Source organism: Saimiri boliviensis, chromosome 7 (genome assembly GCF_048565385.1).
Source record: "Saimiri boliviensis isolate mSaiBol1 chromosome 7, mSaiBol1.pri, whole genome shotgun sequence".
Classification (NCBI taxonomy): Eukaryota; Metazoa; Chordata; class Mammalia; order Primates; family Cebidae; genus Saimiri; species Saimiri boliviensis.
Genome location: NC_133455.1, coordinates 68430180 through 68448235, shown reverse-complemented (window position 1 = coordinate 68448235; position 18056 = coordinate 68430180). Strand labels below are relative to the sequence as shown.

The 18056-nt window shown below is 49.7% G+C and overlaps 1 protein-coding gene and 1 non-coding gene across 4 annotated transcripts; both read right to left on the bottom strand.

The window, feature by feature from the left end:
- Window positions 1-5046: 5046 nt before the first annotated feature.
- AMHR2 (anti-Mullerian hormone receptor type 2) lies at window positions 5047-17478 on the bottom strand. Of its 3 annotated transcripts, none has more exons than XM_003939237.3 (11): window positions 17350-17478; window positions 16863-17045; window positions 16435-16626; window positions 16093-16170; window positions 15766-15884; window positions 15420-15650; window positions 8571-8685; window positions 7106-7278; window positions 6758-6905; window positions 6455-6591; window positions 5047-5542 (listed from the first exon to the last, which is right to left on the bottom strand). In XM_003939237.3, exons 1-11 carry the CDS (start codon window positions 17396-17398, stop codon window positions 5246-5248), a joined length of 1722 nt encoding a protein of 573 aa, XP_003939286.1. In that variant the 5' UTR covers window positions 17399-17478; the 3' UTR covers window positions 5047-5245. The 3 variants fall into 3 exon arrangements, with proteins under 3 accessions (XP_003939286.1, XP_010348182.1, XP_003939287.1); XM_010349880.2 differs by having other exon boundaries at window positions 6455-6587; XM_003939238.3 differs by lacking the exons at window positions 6455-6591; window positions 6758-6905.
- On the bottom strand, window positions 14905-15011 carry LOC120365126 (U6 spliceosomal RNA). The gene has a single exon (XR_005580145.2). It is a non-coding gene; the product is annotated as a U6 spliceosomal RNA (small nuclear RNA).
- Window positions 17479-18056: the final 578 nt, after the last annotated feature.

Here is an 18056-nt window from a genome sequence, read left to right as displayed (position 1 = left end):
TCCGCCTCCTGGGTTCAGGCAATTCTCCTGCCTCAGCCTCCTGAGTAGCTGGGATTACGGGCACGCACCACCATGCCCAGCTAATTTTTTGTATTTTTAGTAGAGACGGGGTTTCACCATGTGGACCAGGATGGTCTTGATCTCTTGACCTCGTGATCCACCGGCCTCAGCCTCCCAAAGTGCTGGGATTACAGGCTTGAGCCACCGCGCCCGGCTGCTACTTTTTTTAATACTCTCCCTCCCCCTGCTTCTCCCTCCGACAGGTCCCAGAGTGTGTTGTTCCCCTCCTTGTGTTCTTATGTTCTTACTGTTTAGCTCCCACTTATGAGTGAGAACAGATGGTGTTTGGTTTTCTGTTCCTGCATTAGTTTGCTGGGGATAATGGCTTCCAGCTTCATCCATGTCCCTGCAAAGGACATGATCTCACTCCTTTTTATGGCTACATAGTATTCCATGATATATATGTATCACATTTTCTTTATTCAGTCTATCTTTGATGGGCATTTGGATTAATCCCATCTCTTTGCTATTGTGAATAGTGCCCAATGAACATATGCATGCATGTATCTTTGTAACAGAATTATTTATATTCCTTTGGGTATATACCCAGTAATGGAATTGCTGGGTCAAATTGTGTTTCTGGCTCTAGATCTTTGCGGAATCACCACATCATCTTCCACAATGGTTGAACTAATTTCATTCCCATCAACAGTGTAAAAACGTTCCTATTTCTCCACAACCTTGCCAGTATCTGGTTTTTGTTTCTGGTTTTGTTTTTTTTTTTGTTTCGAGATGGAATCTTGCTCTGTTGCCTAGTCTGAAGTGCAGTGGCAAGATCTTGGCTCAGTGTAACTTCTGCCTCCCAGGTTCAAGCAATTCTCCTGCCTTGGCCTCCTGAGTAGCTGGAATTACAGGTGCCTGCCACTACACCTGTTATTTTGTTTTATTTATTTATTGTATTTTTAGTAGAAACGGGATTTCACCATGTTGACCAGTCTGGTTTCAAACTCCTGACCTCAAGCAATCCACTTTGGCCTCCCAAAGTGCTAGGATTACAGGCGTGAGCCACCAGGCCCAGCCTGTTGTTTCTTGACTTTTTTTTTTTGGGGGGGGGGGGATGGAGTTTTGGTCTTGTTGCCCAAGCTGGAGTGCAGTGGCGTGATCTTGGCTCACTGCAACCTCTGCATCCTGGGTTCAAGGATTCTCCTGCCTCGGCCTCCCGATTAGCTGGGATTACAGGCACGTGCCACCCCATCTGGCTAATTTTTTGTATTTTCAGTAGAGACGGGGTTTCACCATGTTGGCGAGGCTGGTCTTGAACTCCTGACCTCACGTGATCAGCCCACCTCAGTCTCCCAAAGTGCTGGGATTACGGGAGTAAGCCAACAGTACCCAGCCTTGACTTTTTAATAATCATCATTCTGACTGGCATGACATGGTATCTCATTATGGTTTTGATTTGCATTTCTCTAATGTTAGTGATGCTGAGCTTTTTCTCATATGTTTGTTGGCTGCATGTCTTCTTTTGAGAAGTGTCTATTCATGTCCTTTGCCCACTTTTTAATGGAGTTGTTTGTTTTTTTCTTGTAAATTTGAGTTTCTTGTAGATTCTGGATATTAGACACTTTGTCAGATCACAAAAATTTTCTCCCATTCTGTAGGTTGCCCGTTCACTCTGATAATAGTTTCTTTTGCTGTGCAGAAGCTCTTTAGTTTAATTAGATTCCATTTGTTGCAATTGCTTTTCGTGATTTCATCATGAAATCTTTGCCCGTGCCTATGTCCAGAGTGGTATTGCCTAGATATTCTTTTATTTTGAAATAGTTTTAGACACACAAGAAATTGTAAAATTTACCCAGCTTCTCCCAATGTTAGTATCTTATATAATAAGACTACATTTTGGCCAGGCGAGGTGGCTCATGCGTGTAATCCCAGCACTTTGGGAGGCCGAGGCTGGTGGATCCCTTCAGCTCAGGAGTTCGAGACCAGGCTGGGCAACATGGCGAAACCCTGTTGCTACAAAAAATACAAAAATTAGCTGGGTGTGGTTGTGTACACCGTAATCCCAGCTACTCAGGAGCCTGAGGTGGGAGGATCACTGGAGCTTGGGAGACAGAAGTTGCAGTGAGCCAAGATCATGCCACTGCACGCCAGTCTGGATGACAGAGTGAGCCGTGGTCTCAAAACAAAACAAAACAAGACTACGTGGTTTTTTTTTTTGTTTGAGATGGAGTTTCACTCTTGTTACCCAGGCTCGAGTGCAATGGCACGATCTCGGCTCACCGCAACCTCCTGAGTTCAGGCAATTCTCCTGCCTCAGCCTCCTGAGTAGCTGGGATTATAGGCACGCACCACCATGCCCAGCTAATTTTTTGTATTTTTAGTAGACACGGGGTTTCACTATGTTGACCAGGATGGTCTCGATCTCTTGACCTCGTGATCCACCCGCCTCGGCCTCCCAAAGTGCTGGGATTACAGGCTTGAGCCACCACGCCCGGCCAAGACTACGTTTTGATGTATTTTTATGTTAGCTTTTTGCAAAATACTTGAAATAATTTGGAAGGTTTTCTAAGGCCTACAACAACTTAGATATACACATTCTTTTTTTGTTTGTTTGTTTGTTTCTGAGATGGAGTCTCACTTTGTCGCCCATGGTGGAGCACAATATTTCGATCTCAGCTCACTGCAACCTCCACCTCCTGGGTTTAAGTGATTCTTCTGCCTCAGCCTCCTGAGTAGCTGGGAGTACAGGTGCCTGCCACTGTGCCCGGCTAATTTTTGTATTTTTAGTAGAGATGGGGTTTCACCATCTGCACCAGACTGGTCTCGAACTCCTGATCTCATGATCCATCCACCTCGGCCTCCCAAAGAGCTGGGATTGGCCGGACACGGTGGCTCACATCTGTAATCCCAGCACTTTGGGAGGACGAGGTGGGTGGATCACTAGGTCAGAAGTTTGAGACCAGCCTGACCAATATGGTGACACCCCGTGTCTACCAAAAATACAAAAATTAGTGAGGCATGGTGGTGCACACCTGTAATCCCAGCTATTCAGGAGGCTGAGGCAGAGAATTGCTTGAACCTGGGAGGTGGAGTTTGCAGTGAGCCAAGATCGAGCCACTGCACTCCAGCCTGGGGAATAAAACAAAACTCCGTCTCAAAAAAAAAAAGGCCAGGCGTGTTGGCTTCATGCCTGTAATCCTAGCACTTTGGGAGGCTGAGGCAGGCAGATCACGAGATCAAGAGATCAAAACCATTCTGGCCAACATGGTGAAACCCCATCTTTACTAAAAACAAACAAAAAAAAATAGCTGAGTGTGGTGGCGCGCACCTGCAGTCCCAGCTACTCGGGAGGCTGAGGCACAAAATCGCAGGAACCAGGGAGTCAGAGCTTGCAGTGAGCTAAGATCCTGCCATTGGCACCAGAACAACACTCTGTCTCAAAAAACATATAAAGAAAGAAAAAGAAGTAGGCCCTGACTAGGCAGCCTCAGTGGGACGTGAGAACTGACTGGATGTGGATGACAGCTGGGTCACAGCAAGGGACAAGAACATGCTCCTAGGAAACTCCTGCTCAGTTAAGACACAGTTCAAGCATCCTGTGCTCTATGAAGCATTCCTGCTCAAGTCTCTCCTGTTACCCCTAGGACAGTGTGCAGGACCCCAACAATGCAATATGCAGGTCCTTGAGCACCTTTAGGGCAGTGATTTTGTTGTGTTTGCCTTTCTTTCCCCAGTGCCCACCTGAGATACCACCTTTAAAAATAAATTTTGGGCCGGGTGCGGTGGCTCAAGCCTGTAATTCCAGCACTTTGGGAGGCCGAGGTGGGTGGATCACGAGGTCAAGAGATCGAGACCATCCAGGTCAACATGGTGAAACCCCGTCTCTACTAAAATACAAAAAATTAGCTGGGCATGGTGGCGCGTGCCTGTAATCCCAGCTACTCAGGAGGCTGAGGCAGGAGAATTGCCTGAACCCAGGAGGCGGAGGTTGCGGTGAGCCGAGATCGCGCCATTGCACTCCAGCCTGGGTAACAAGAGTGAAATTCCGTCTCAAAAAAAATAAATAAATAAATTTTGAGGCTGGGTGTGGTGGCTCATACTTGTAATCCCAGCACTTTCGGAATCCTTGGCAGGTGAATCGCTTGATCCCAGGAGTTCAAGACCAGCCTGGGCAACATGGCAAAACCCTGTCTCTATGAAAAAAATACAAAAATTAGCTGGGTGTGGTGGCATGCATCTGTAGTCCCAGCTACTTGGGAGGCTGAGGTAGGAGGATCGCTTGAGCCTAGGAGGTCAAGGATGCTGTGAGTGATGATCACAGCCTGGGTAACAGAACAAGAGCTTATCTCAAAAATAAAAGTAATAAACAATTTAAAATGCCAAGTGCAGTGGTTCATGCCTGTAATCCGAAAGCATTGGGAGGCTGAGGTAGGAGGACTGCTTGAGCTCAGGAGCTCAAGACTAGCCTGGGTAACACAGCAAGAATTCATCTCTTCAAAAAATAAAAAAATAGCTGGGTATAGTGGTGCATGCCTGTGGCCCTAGCAACTCAGGAGGCTGAGCCAGAAGGATCACAAGAACCCAGGGAGGACAAGGTTGCAGTGAGCCGTGATTGTGTCATTGCACTGCAGCCTGGACAGATAATCTGTCTCCAAAAAATAAATTAATAAACCGGGCTTGGTGGCTTATGCCTGTAATCCCAGCACTTTGGGAGGCCAAGGCAGGAGGATCATGAGATCAGTTCAAGACCAACCTGGCCAGCATGGTGAAACCTCGTCTCTACTAAAAATGCAAAAAATTAGCCGGGCATGGTGGCATGCACCTGTAATCCCAGCTACTCGGGAGGCTGAGGCAGAATTGCTTGAACCTGGAAGGCAGAAGTTGCAGTGAGCCAAGATTTTGCCACTGCACTCCACCCTGGGTGACAGAGTGAGGCTCCATCTCAAAAACAAAAAAGATAAATAAATAAAAATAAATGTTGATGGAAGAGGAGAGAGACAAGAGGGTCCCTGGATTACAGAAATAGATAAAGGCCCAAGGATATGCGTCAGGAAAGCTGACTTTATTCTGTTTCCTGTTCATACCTACCCTTAGTCACTGGTCAGAACTGCCATGGTCTGGATGCCTGCGGAAGAATCCAGGGATTCGGCAGGTGGGAAAGGCAGTGGTGAGACAGACAAGACAGCTATACAATTGCCATATTTACGTTGGCATGTACATTAACTACACATAAATTGCAAATTTACGTGAGAGAAAGGGTACAGGCAGGCTGGGGATTCATGGAGCAAGGGCCTTGCTGAACACCGAAGTGGCAGGCACTCCGCTGAGGCCTACAGGGTAGGACGGCAGGGGCAGGAGTTGAAGTACAGTCTTCTGGGCAGAGATATGGGCAGCCATGTGGACAGCCCTCTGGGAAGGGATGGCTCTCCTGAGGATGGGCCAGGGCAGCCAGACGCTGCTGTACACACTCAGCTGTCAGCCGTGCTTCTGGGTCTGCATCCCAGCAGTCTTCTAGGAGCTCCCTCAGCCCATCAGGGTCCTGGGAGGAATGACAGGGGGAGGGCTGATCCTAGGATCTCGAGTGGGCCCCAGGGTTAAAAGGCATCTTCAATGTCCCTCACTTTCCTGTTTTCAACACTCCATTTCTGATTTTTCCTGGAGCCTCCCTCTTCTCCCTCTTGCTGAACTCCAGCCCTCTGAGTCTTGTTCCCTATGAAACAGGCCCTCTGGGGGCCTTCCATACAGCCCACCATTTCCTCTGAGGAGCTAATACAGGTTGACAGCTTCATATGCTAATGGGAAATTACTCTCTTTTTGCTCAGAGAACCAGAGTCTCCTGCAAGTAATGCCTGGTTTCTGTTAGCTAACCTAACTGACTTGTGCAGTGGAAAGTTCAGATCGGATAGCAAGAGAAGGGACATTCTGTTACAAAAGTATTGATGCAAAGTCCTGAATTTTCACTGTGAGGCCACTGCTTTCACCCTTTATATCCAGAACTGCCTTTTATTGGGTCACAGCAGAAACATTATCAATGCATGACAGAATGGGGACTTATTGAATTGATTTTTGGGCTTTACTGTAATCAGGAGAGTAAACGGGGCAGAACTCAGGGCAAGAACAAAGCCAAAGAGGGCTTCTTGGAGGAGGGGACTGAGGAAAAGAGCTAACCGTTAAATTAGAGTATGGTAGAGAGGAGAGCAGGCTGGGCAAGGCTGAGCAGGAGGAAGGTGTGTGTCTCAGGTAGATGGAATGGACTGTTTGAGACTTAGAGTGGAAGAGGATGAACTGAGGGGGAGAGCAAGCTTGCCCAGTTCCAGCTAAGCCTGAACAAGGAGTGATGGGAGATGAGCGGAGATAGGAATAGACAGATTGGCCCTGGCAGAGACATTCTTGAAGCCCATGCCCAGCCCCCACTCCCCAGGTCCCCAGCCCAACAGCCTGGGCCTCTTACTGTGACAAAGCAGGGCCATGTGGATGGGATGTAGGGACGCCTCCTCTCCTGCACTGCCAAGGCCCATAGCTCATCGGAGGTGGGGGTACTGCCCAGTTCTGCCTCATAGGCCAATTGGAAGGGTGGTGGTCTGCTGTCTGGAGGAAGGTAGAGGGGATGGGTGTCAGTTAGCCCTAGGGGTGCCTACCATGCAGAAAGGCCAAGAGGGGGAAGAGCAGAGCTTTCTTGGGACCAGGTCATGTTGGGGTGAACCTAGAATGGGCAGGGGTACCCAGGAAGGGGAACGGTACCACCCATCCTTACCAGGCCTCAAATCTGGGCAGCGGCTCAGGATCTCCCACAGGAGCAGAGCCAAAGAGTAAATATCAGCTCGTCGGAGGGCCATGCCCCAATCCTGTAGGTCCAGAGTCTTGTCCAAGAGCTCTGGTGCCATGTATCTCTGGGTGCCAGCCTGGAGAGCAAGGCACAAAGGGCCAAGAATCGTCTCTGTGGTAACCCTCATTGCAGCAATGGGCCATGCAACCCCAACCACAGACTCAGCAATGTCTCAAATGCTACAGGTATTGCTACAACTATTAACACACAACAGCGGCACTGCCATCAGCAGCAGCACCGTCATCCTGAGCCTCACCAGTTATCCAGAGAACTCACTTCCATGATGGCAGCTGGGCCTTGCGGTTGAGTAGGGGTCCAGCCAGGGGGCTGAGTGAGGCCAGGAAGCACCATGGCAAGGCCCAGGTCTCCAATGGCACAGGATCCATCTTCCCGAATGAGCACATTCTGGCTACTCAGATCTCGGTGGGCAATACCTGGTTTATACTGGCCTGTGGGGGCGTTCCAAGGTTGGAGGAATATGAATCTTCTTCCGCTCTCTTTTCTGTTTTCTTTTTTTTTAAATTTATTTATTTTTTATTTTTTTATTTTTTTATTTTTATTTTTATTTTTATTTTTTTGAGACGGAGTTTCGCTCTTGTTACCCAGGCTGGAGTGCAATGGCGCGATCTCGGTTCACTACAACCTCCACCTCCTGGGTTCAGGAAATTCTGCCTCAGCCTCCCGAGTAGCTGGGATTACAGGCATGCGCCACCATGCCCAGCTAATTTTTTGTATTTTTAGTAGAGACGGGGTTTCACCGTGTTGACCAGGATGGTCTCGATCTCTTGACCTCGTGATCCACCCGCCTCGGCCTCCCAAAGTGCTGGGATTACAGGTGTCAGCCACCACGCCCGACCCTAAATTTATTTATTTATTTATTTATTTATTTATTTATTTATTATTATTTTTGAGATGGAGTTTCACTCTTGTTACCCAGGCTGGAGTGCAATGGCGCGATCTCGGCTCACCGCAACCTCCGCCTCCTGGGTTCAGGCAATTCTCCTGCCTCAGCCTCCTGAGTAGCTTGGATTACAGGCATATGCCGCCATGCCCAGCTACTTTTTTGTATTTTTAGTAGAGACGGCGTTTCACCATGTTGACCAGGATGGTCTCGATCTCTTGACCTTGTGATCCGCCCGCCTCGGCCTCCCAAAGTGCTGGGATTACAGGCTTGAGCCACCGTGCCCGGCAATTTTTTTATTTTTATTTTTATTTTTATTTTATTTTATTTTGAGATGGAGTTTCGCTCTTGTTACCCAGGCTGGAGTGCAATGGCGCGATCTTGGCTCACCACAACCTCCGCCTCCTGGGTTCAAGCAATTCTCCTGCCTCAGCCTCCCGAGTAGCTGGGACTACAGGCGTGCACCACCATGCCCAGCTAATTTTTGTATTTTTAGTAGAGACGGGGTTTCACCATGTTGACCGGGATGGTCTCGATCTCTTGACCTTGTGATCCACTCGCCTCGGCCTCCCAAAGTGCTGGGATTACAGGCTTGAGCCACCGCGCCCGGCCAATTTTTTTATTTTTTATAAAGACGGGGTTTCACCGTGTTAGTCAGGCTGGTCTTGAACTCTTGACCTCAGGTGATCCACCCACCTTGGCCTCCAAAGTGCTGGGATTACAGGCGTGAGCCACCATGCCGAGCCCTCTCTTTTGACCCAATCCTTCCCCTCCAAACTAAGGGAGACTCAGAAACATAGCAGTGTGGCTCCCTTGACTCCCTGTGCCCAGCTCACCCACCATTCTGCCAGCGCTCCTCATGGAGAAATGCCAGGCCCTGGGCCAGGGACAGTGCCATCCGCAGGGAACTTCCCCAGTCACTGGTGTGCTGGGTCAAGTAGTGACACAGGGAGCCCTGGGGAAAAGCAGAGAGAAGAGGACGGTACACAAAGCTGGAGGCAGCTGATCCATCCCAGGGAGCAGAGATCAATTGATAATCTGCTCCCTGCATCTCCCCAGCAGACAGACACACTGACAGATGCTGGCCAAGACTATAGGTAGGAGTAAGACTGTGTATTGATTGACATGAAAAAATAGTTACTCTGGGTCAAGGGTACTAAGTACTTACTGTGGTCCAGGCCCAGTGTACGTGGCCTCCTGTAATCCTTGTGACAACCCTAGGAGGTAGGTGTTCCTATCACACCCCCGTTTAACAGATGAAGAGCTTTTCCTTAGAGAGCTAAGGAAACACGCTTGAATCAGTTGATGAGGCAGGAGTGGAGCTTGAATCCAAACACTCTGACTCAGGGTCACTTATTAATAATAACCACCAGCTTATACTGATTCAGAAGACATGGAGCAAAGACAGAAACAGAGGAGGCAGGGTAAGCTAGTCAGGCATCCCTCACGAACCACCTTGTCTGAGGTGTCAGGCCTGTGTACACATGGACGGGCAGAGCCAGTGGATGACACAGTAACAGGTGGAGGGCAAATGGGAATTGGAGGGAAAGAAGCAATAGAAACCCTTATTCAGCAAGTGTCATGGTGCACCTTCAGTGGCCACGATCTGTGTTCAGGCACAAGACGGCTCAGGGAAGGTAAAAGATAAAGAATGCAAGGCTGGGCGCGGTGGCTGATGCCTATAATCCTAGCACTTTGGGAGGCCGAGGCGAGAGAATCACGAGGTCAGGAGTTCGAGACCAGCCTGGCCAACAGGGTGAAACCCTGTGTCTATTAAAAATGCAAAAAATTAGAATAAGGAACAAAATAAATAAATAAAAATACAAAAAATTAGCTAGGAGTAGTGGCAGGTACCTGTAATCCCAGCTGCTCAGGAGGCTGAGGCAGGAGAATGGCTCAAACCCAGGAGGCAGAGTGAGATTCGGTCTCAAAAAAAAGAAAAAAAAAAAGAGATAAAGAATGCAAAGGCTGGGCGCGGTGGCTCACATCTGTAATCCCAGCACTTTGGGAGACTGAGGTGGGTAGATCACGAGGTCAGGAGTTCAAGACCAGCCTGGCCAACAGAGTGAAACCCTGTGTCTACTAAAAATACAAAAATTAGCTGGACATGGTGGCTCTTGCCTTTAGTCCCAACTACTTGGGAAGCTGAAGCAGGAGAATCACTTGAACCTGGGAGACGGAGATTGCAGAGAGCTGAGATCACGCCACTGCACTCCAGCCTGGGTGACAGAGCGAGACTCTATCTCAAAATAAAATAAAATAAAATAAAATAAAATAAGGGAAAAAGAATGCAGTAAACCCCAACATGGGAAAATTAACTGAGTCCCGAGGGGCATAAAGCAAGAATGACTAACCCTGCCTGGAGAAGTCACAGAAATTTTAACAAACAAAAACGTGATTTTTGAGCTGGGCCAGGAGGTATGGGGTCAAAGAGGGAAATTTCCAGAATTTAAGATTTCAGAGGTGCAGAAGCTGTAGATGCTGATAAAGTCCGGGGAAAAGCCCCTGCATTCGAGCACTGAAACAGGTTGAACTACTTACAATAGGGCAAAGTGAGTTGTGGGGAGCTCTCCCACGTGGGCAGAGACACACACAGTCCTGATGGAGGGGTAAACAGGAGGCAATACACAAGATGAGGAGGAGCCAGCTCTAGAGTCACGCAGATTCTGGGCAAATGGCTTCCCTTTTCTGAGCCCCAGGTGGATAATCATTCCTTCCTCATCATGTGTTTTTGAAGGTAAGTTCGAAAATGTGTTTAAAATGGGCACTGCAGCCAGGTGGGGTGGCTCACGCCTATAACCCCAGCACTTTGGGAGGCTGAGGCAGGCAAATCACTCAAGGTCAGGAGTTCGAGACCAACCTGGCCAATATGGTGAAACCCCATCTCTATTAAAAATACAAAAATTAGCCAGGAGTGGTGACAGCACACCTGTAATCCCAGCTACTTGGGTAGCTGAGACAGAATTGCTTGAACCCAGGAGGTAGAGGCTGCAGTGAGCTGAGATTGTGCCACTGCACCCCAACCTGAGTAACACAATGAAACTCTGTCCAAAAATTAAAAAGAAGAAGAAGACGACGAGGAGGAGGGGGAGGGGAGGAAGAAGGGGAGAGGGAGGGGGAAGGGGAGGGGAAGGAGGAGGAGAAGGAGAAGAGCCAGGGTGGCTCCCAGCACTTTGGGAGGCCGAGATGGGCAGATTGCTTGAGGTCAGGAGTTCATAGCAATCATATTCACTCTTTTTTTTTTTTTTTTTTTTTGAGACGGAGTTTCGCTCTTGTTACCCAGGCTGGAGTGCAATGGCGCGATCTCGGCTCACCGCAACCTCCGCCTCCTGGGCTCAGGCAATTCTCCTGCCTCAGCCTCCTAAGTAGCTGGGATTACAGGCACGCGCCACCATGCCCAGCTAACTTTTTGTATTTTTAGTAGAGACGGGGTTTCACCTTGTTGACCAGGACGGTCTCGATCTCTCGACCTCGTGATCCACCCGCCTCGGCCTCCCAAAGTGCTGGGATTACAGGCTTGAGCCACCGCGCCCGGCCAGCTTCACTCTTAAGTAAAAAGAAAAAAAATAAAAATAAAAGAAGAGGTCAGGAGTTCAAGACCAGCCTGACCAACATAGTGAAACCCCATCTCTACTAAAAATACAAAAATTAGGGCTGGGCGCGGTGGCTCAAGCCTGTAATCCCAGCACTTTGGGAGGCCAAGGTGGGTGGATCACGAGGTCAAGAGATCGAGACCATCCTGGTCAACATGGTGAAACCCCGTCTCTACTAAAGATACAAAACATTAGCTGGGCATGGTGGCACGTGCCTGTAATCCCAGCTACTCAGGAGGCTGAGGAAGGAGAATTGCCTGAACCCAGGAGGCGGAGGTTGCGGTGAGCCGAGATGGCGCCATTGCACTCCAGCCTGGGTAACAAGAGCGAAACTCCGTCACAAAAAAAAAAAAAAAAAATACAAAAATTAGCTGGGCATGGTGGCACACTCCTATAATTCCAGCTACTTGGGAGACTGAGGCAGGAGAATCACTTGAACCTGGGAGGCAGAGGTTGCAGTGAGCCAAGATTGTGCCACTGCACTCCATCCAGTCTGGGTGACAAAGCAAGACTCTATCTCAAAAACAGAAAGAAAAAGAGTATGGCCGGGCATGGTGGCTCAAGCCTGTAATCCCAGCACTTTGGGAGGCCGAGGCGGGTGGATCACGAGGTCCAGAGATCGAGACCATCCTGGTCAACATGGTGAAACCCCGTCTCTACTAAAAGTGCAAAAAATTAGCTGGGCGTGGTGGCACGTGCCTGTAATCCCAGCTACTCAGGAGGCTGAGGCAGGAGAATTGCCTGACCCCAGGAGGCGGAGGTTGCGGTGAGCCGAGATCGTGCCATTGCACTCCAGCCTGGGTAACAAGGGCGAAACTCCGTCTCAAGAAAAAAAAAAAAAAAAAAGAAAAGAAAAAAGAAAAAGAGTATGTAGTGTAATACCTAACAGGAAGCAGATGAGAAATTATACAAAAGCTTAAACAGTCCCAGATTTATTTTTGAGACGTAATCTCACCCTGTTAACCAGGCTGGAGTGCAATGGTGCAATCTCAGCTCATTGCAACCTCCACCTGCTGGGCTGAAGTGATTCTCCTGCCTCAGCCTCCCAAATAGCTGGGATTACAGGCACAGGCCATCATGTCCAGCTAATTTTTGTATTTTTAGTAGAGACGAGATTTCACCATGTGGCCAGGTTGGTCTCGAACTCCTGACTTCAGCCACCTCAGCCTCCCAAAGTGCTGGGATTACAGGGGTAAGCCATTGCAGCAGGCCTTTTTTTTTTTTTTTTTTTTTTTTTTGAGACAGAGTTTCTCTCTTGTTACCCAGGCTGGAGTGCAATGGCGCGATCTCGGCTCACCGCAACCTCCGCCTCCTGGGTTCAAGCAATTCTCCTGCCTCAGCCTCCTGAGTAGCTGGGATTACAGGCACGCGCCACCATGCCCAGCTAATTTTTTGTATTTTTAGTAGAGACAGGGTTTCACCATGTTGACCAGGATGGTCTCGATCTCTTGACCTCGTGATCCACCCGCCTTGGCCTCCCAAAGTGCTGGGATTAAAGGCTTGAGCCACCACGCCCGGCCAATGGTGCAATCTTGGCTCATTGCAACCTCCACCTCTCTAATTCTCCTGCCTCAGCCTCCCAAGTAGCTGGGATTACAGGCGTGTGTCACCACGCCTGGCTAATTTTTTGTATTTTTAGTGGAAACAGGGTTTCAACATGTTAGCCTGGCTGATCTCGAACTCCTGACCTCAGATGATCCACCTGCCTGAGCCTTCCAAAGTGCTGGGATTACAGGCGTGAGTCACTATCCCCAGCCAAAAGTTCCAAATCTTTAGCAGGCCCATAGGGCCTGGTGTGGCTGGCCTCTGCCTTCCGTTACTTCTTCTTATTGTTCATTGCTCTTCCCATCAAGTCACATCTTATTATTCTTTCTTATAGTTCAGTGGTGCTGTCTTCTAGCACTTAGCACACTTGACATTTGACACTTGTGTTTACTTGATCCATTTCTGTCTCCTCTGCTAGTCTGTAAGATTTGTAAAGGCAGGGACCGTGTTTTTCCTGGCCTCTAGCATAGTACCTGACATATAGTTAATAATTATTTGTTGAATTAATATATGAATGAGTTTGGAGGGCTGTGCCTGGAGGTATTTCTTTAACAATGTTGGGGTTTTTTGTTTGTTTTTTGGGGGTTTTTTGACTGGGCACAGTGGCTTATGCCTATAATCCCAGAACTTTGGGAGGTCAAGGAGGGTGGATCACCTGAGGTCAGGAGTTCGACACCAGCCTGGGCAACATGGTGAAACCCTGTCTCTAGTAAAAATTCAAAAATTAGCCAGGCAAGGTGTTAGATGCTTGTATTCCCAGCTAATGGGGAGGCTGAGGCAGGAGAATCACTTGAACCCAGGAGGCAGAGGTTGCAGTGAGCTGAGCTCGTGCCATTGCACTCCAGCCTGGGCAACAGAGCAAGACTTTGTCTCAAAAAAAAAAGAAAAAAAATACACACACACACACACACACACACACAAACATGTATTGTTTATGTAATAAAAAAGAAAAAATAGGCCGGGCGCGGTGGCTCAAGCCTGTAATCCCAGCACTTTGGGAGGCCGAGGCGGGTGGATCACGAGGTTGAGAGATCGAGACCGTCCTGGTCAACATAGTGAAACCCCGTCTCTACTAAAAATACAAAAAATTAGCTAGGGATGGTGGCGCGTGCCTGTAATCCCAGCTACTCAGGAGGCTGAGGCAGGAGAATTGCCTGAACCCAGGAGGCGGAGGTTGCGGTGAGCCGAGATCGCGCCATTGCACTCCAGCCTGGGTAACAAGAGGGAAACTCTGTCTCAAAAAAAAAAAAAGAAAGAAAAAATAATAAAAAATTTTATTATTATTGAGATAGGGTCTCACTCTGTCACCTAGGCTGGAGTGCAGTGGCACAATCTCAGCTTACTGCCAGCCTTAACCTCCCCAGGCTCAGGTGCTCTTCCCATCTTGGCCTCCTGAATAGCTCAGACCACAGGCATGTGTCACCATGCCCAGAAAATTTTTTGTTTTTTGTATAGGTGGGATTTCACAGTGTTGCCTAGGCTGTTCTTGAATTCCTGGCTCAAGCAATCTGCCCACCTTGGCCTCCCAAAGTGCTGAGATTACAGGCTTTAGCCACCACGCCTGATTTCATGATCTGCCCACCTCGGCCTCCCAAAGTGCTGGGATTACCAGTGTAAGCCACAGCGCCCAGCCCCTATTATTATTTTTTGAGATGGTCTTGCTCTGTTTTTTTTTTTTTATAAATATATGAATATATTTATTTAATTAGTAAATTTTTTTTTTTTTTTTTTTTTTGAGACAGAGTTTCGCCCTTGTTACCCAGGCTGGAGTGCAATGGCGCGATCTCGGCTCACCGCAACCTCCGCCTCCTGGGTTCAGGCAATTCTCCTGCCTCAGCCTCCTGAGTAGCTGGGATTATAGGCACGTGCCACCATGCCCAGCTAATTTTTTGTATTTTTAGTAGAGACGGGGTTTCACCATGTTGACCAGGTTGGTCTCGATCTCTCGACCTTGTGATCCACCCGCCTCGGCCTCCCAAAGTGCTGGGATTACAGGCTTGAGCCACCGCGCCCGGCTGTTTTTTTTTTTTTTTAATTTATATACGGAACGCTTCACGAATTTGCGTGTCATCCTTGCACAGGGGCCATGCTAATCTTCTGTGTATTGTTCCAATTTTAGTATATGTGCTGCCGAAGCGAGCACGATCTTGCTCTTCCATGCTGGAGTGCAGTGGCATGCTCACGGCTCCTGCAGCCTCAACCTCCCAGGGACAAGCAATCCTCCCACCTCAGCCTCCTGAGTAGCTGGGACTACAGGTGTGCAAAGCCATGCTGAGCTAATTTTTGTAATTTTGCAGCGATGGGGTTTCCTCATGTTGCCCAGGCTGGTCTTGAGCCCCTGGGTTTAAGTGATCCACCCACCTTGACCTCCCAAAGTCCTGGGATTACAGGTGTGGGCTATCTCGAGTGGCCATTTTTAATGTTTTAGAAAAGAGAAAAATCTAAAGCAGAAGCGTGAACAGGACCCAGCTGCTGCGTAGCCCCCACCTCCATACATACACACAGGCATACACACAGGCATATACACTCATGTACATTCTTTGATGCTCACCTTGGGATGCAGTTCCAGTATTAGCAGCGGCCCAGAGAGCAGGGGGCCAGGGCCCCCGCGGCTGGCGGTGATAAATCGGACAATGTGGTCGTGCTGTAGGCCTGGCAGCTCGTACAATGCTCTCTCAGCTTGGAACTGAGCCAGAGACCTCGGTGGGAAGGCCTTGATGGCAACCAGTTTGCCCTGCAGCTGCCCGGCCCAAACCACTGCATGACCTCCTTCCCGGATTACCTGGTAGGGACACTGTGCTGAGTGTGGGCCTCTGAGCTAGACCAGGGCAAGGCTTCCTCCCCAGCACAACCTCCAGGAGTGCCCAGAGGAGCCCTTCTCTCCCTCCCTGGGGCACCTGGGAGAAGCACAGCTCGGGCAGCTCCTGCAGCTCCACACTCCAGTCCCTGCCTGAGTCTGGCCCTGGCTCTGGCTCTGGCTCACCTCGAACTCTGTAAGTCTTTCGCTGTAGCAGGGCTGGAACAGAGAAAAGCCTTAGGGTCAGGGTGTCCACGCATGGGGACAGGAAAGGGGACTTTGTGGAAAGGCAGCTTTGTGAGAGGTAATGGGAGTCTGGGAATCAGGCTATAGAGATCCCAAGACCATGGGGTCAGGGGTGCCTGGAGAGGGGTCAGAGCTTTGGGGCAATCTGGGGTCACAAGGGAGGGATGGGGTGGATTAGTACCCAAGATGATGCTGCCCACCAGCAGCAGGAGGAGGAGGAACAGCCCCAGCAGCGCCAGTACCATCCAGATGGACTCACCTGGACATCAAGGCAAGAATGCAGGCTGGCGAACCCTGACCCAAACCTGCTCTCTGCTCTTCCCCTCCTGAGAGTTTGCTTCTCAACCCACCCCCACCCTGGTCACAAGACCCCTTATCTCCCAGTCACCAGGGTAACCAACTTCCCAAGGCCAGGAGGAGGAAAGTATGGGGTGGGAGTAGGGTGAGAACTAGCACTGGTTCCACCTCTCATCCTAACCTGGGCCCCAGCCCCCACCAGGTTCCAGTACCCTTGGGTGGCTACCTGGGGTGACCTGGGGACCCTGGGAGTCAGGAGTCCCAGGGCTCCCTGGAGGAGGCAGATGACTGTAATTGGCATTGCAGAAGTCAGTGCCACAGGAGCAGGTGAAGAGAGTGGAGCCAGGGCTGGGGTGGGCTCGGGGACTTGGGTCACAGTGGAGGGACTCACAGCCTGGCTCATCACTGTCTCGGCATCCTGATGGGGTGGGATTAGAGGAAGAGGAGAGAAAGAAGAAGCAGGGAAGAAAGCACAAAGGGGTGTGGAAACAGGATACATCCCTTCTCTGTCAGAGGCATCCCTTCCATCTCTCATGGGCTTTTCTTTCCCACCACATATTCTATTTCTCCCCTTCCCCTTTGGCTGCCACCCACACCCCAGGATGTGTCTGTCTCCCACCCTAGCTATCGCCTATCATATACTTTGCTATTCACCTTGCATTTCCACCTGTGCCCGGTCTTGGGTCAGGTTCCAGATCCCAAAGCAGCAGCGGCTGTAGAGGCAGCGGATAGCTCTGGGGAGCTCTGGGTCTGCATCTAGCAACTCTCCCAATGTCTTTGTGCTTCCCCGCACTCCGGGGGACTCAAAGAACACACAGGTTCGCCTGTTTGGGGGTGCTGAGGCCCAGGATGGGGAAAGGAAAGGATTCAAGATGGGAGTGAATGCAGAGGCCGAAAAGTGGCCAAAAGAACAGACAAAACATGTTTCACATCCCGGCATCAGTATGGTAAAGCCACAGGAGGAACCAGGGTCAGCAGAGGCCTGGAACCCGAGCCCTGCCATGCGGGCACCTGGCTATGTCCTTCATCTTCACTCACCCAGCCCACTCGCCACTCTTCCAAAGGGGTGGCTGTTGCTTCAAGCACCCCTTTCCCTCGCTGGGTGGATGGAAAGACCCTGCCCCTCCCTGTCCACGCTTACCTTCCACAGCTGTGGGAAGTAATGCCCAAAGCCCCAGAGACCCCAGCATCTTGCTGGAGGATGGCAGCAGCAGGAGGAGGAGAGCATGAGCCAGCACAGCTGCCCCTGGCCAAAGCTTTCTTCAGATACAGGGCATCGTGGGACTTCTGATCCCTCAGTCCCCAACTCCGCCCCCCTCATCCTTTCTCAGCCTCTGTGGGGGAGAAGGCTGCTGTGGGGGAGAGGGTGGGTGTGGGGAAAGCAGGGAAAGAAAGGGAGGAGCAGAGAACCAATCTTAGATCCTCCTCTCTGCTGCAGCCTCCTCTTTGCTCTGCATAGTGGGAGGAGGGGACCTTGGAGGCCCAGCTGAGAACCCAGTGATGCCTAATTTCAAATCTCTGCCCTTTGCTGACCTTGGAAGAAGATGCGGACGCTGTTGACTCTTTTCGTAGGAAACCAAGGTGAGGTCAAATGCTTAGAGTCATTCAGCTCTGCCCAAGATCCTTTCTAGCCTAAGATCCCTTTATATTCAGGGTTCACATCTGTCGCTGCTTGGGCAGAGGGGTGCCTCACAGCCCATACTAGAGGTTACTTTGTTTACCAAACTTAAGAATCAGAAAGTATATCAGAATTTTTTTTTTTTTTTTTTTTTTTTTTTTTTTTTTTTTTTTTTTTTTTTTTTTGAGACGGAGTTTCGCTCTTGTTACCCAGGCTGGAGTGCAATGGCG

Bases quoted from the DNA above. Each gene is read 5' to 3' on its own strand.
- AMHR2 (XM_003939237.3), bottom strand. From the start codon at position 17,398: ATGCTGGGGTCTCTGGGGCTTTGGGCATTACTTCCCACAGCTGTGGAA. The intron at 15,651-15,765 runs GTGCCCCAGGGA...TGTCCCTACCAG, and splicing joins CCGAGCTGTGCTTCTCCCAG to GTAATCCGGGAAGGAGGTCA. The intron at 8,686-15,419 runs GTGAGCATCAAA...GCTTTTCCCCAG, and splicing joins TACTGGAACTGCATCCCAAG to GGCTCCCTGTGTCACTACTT.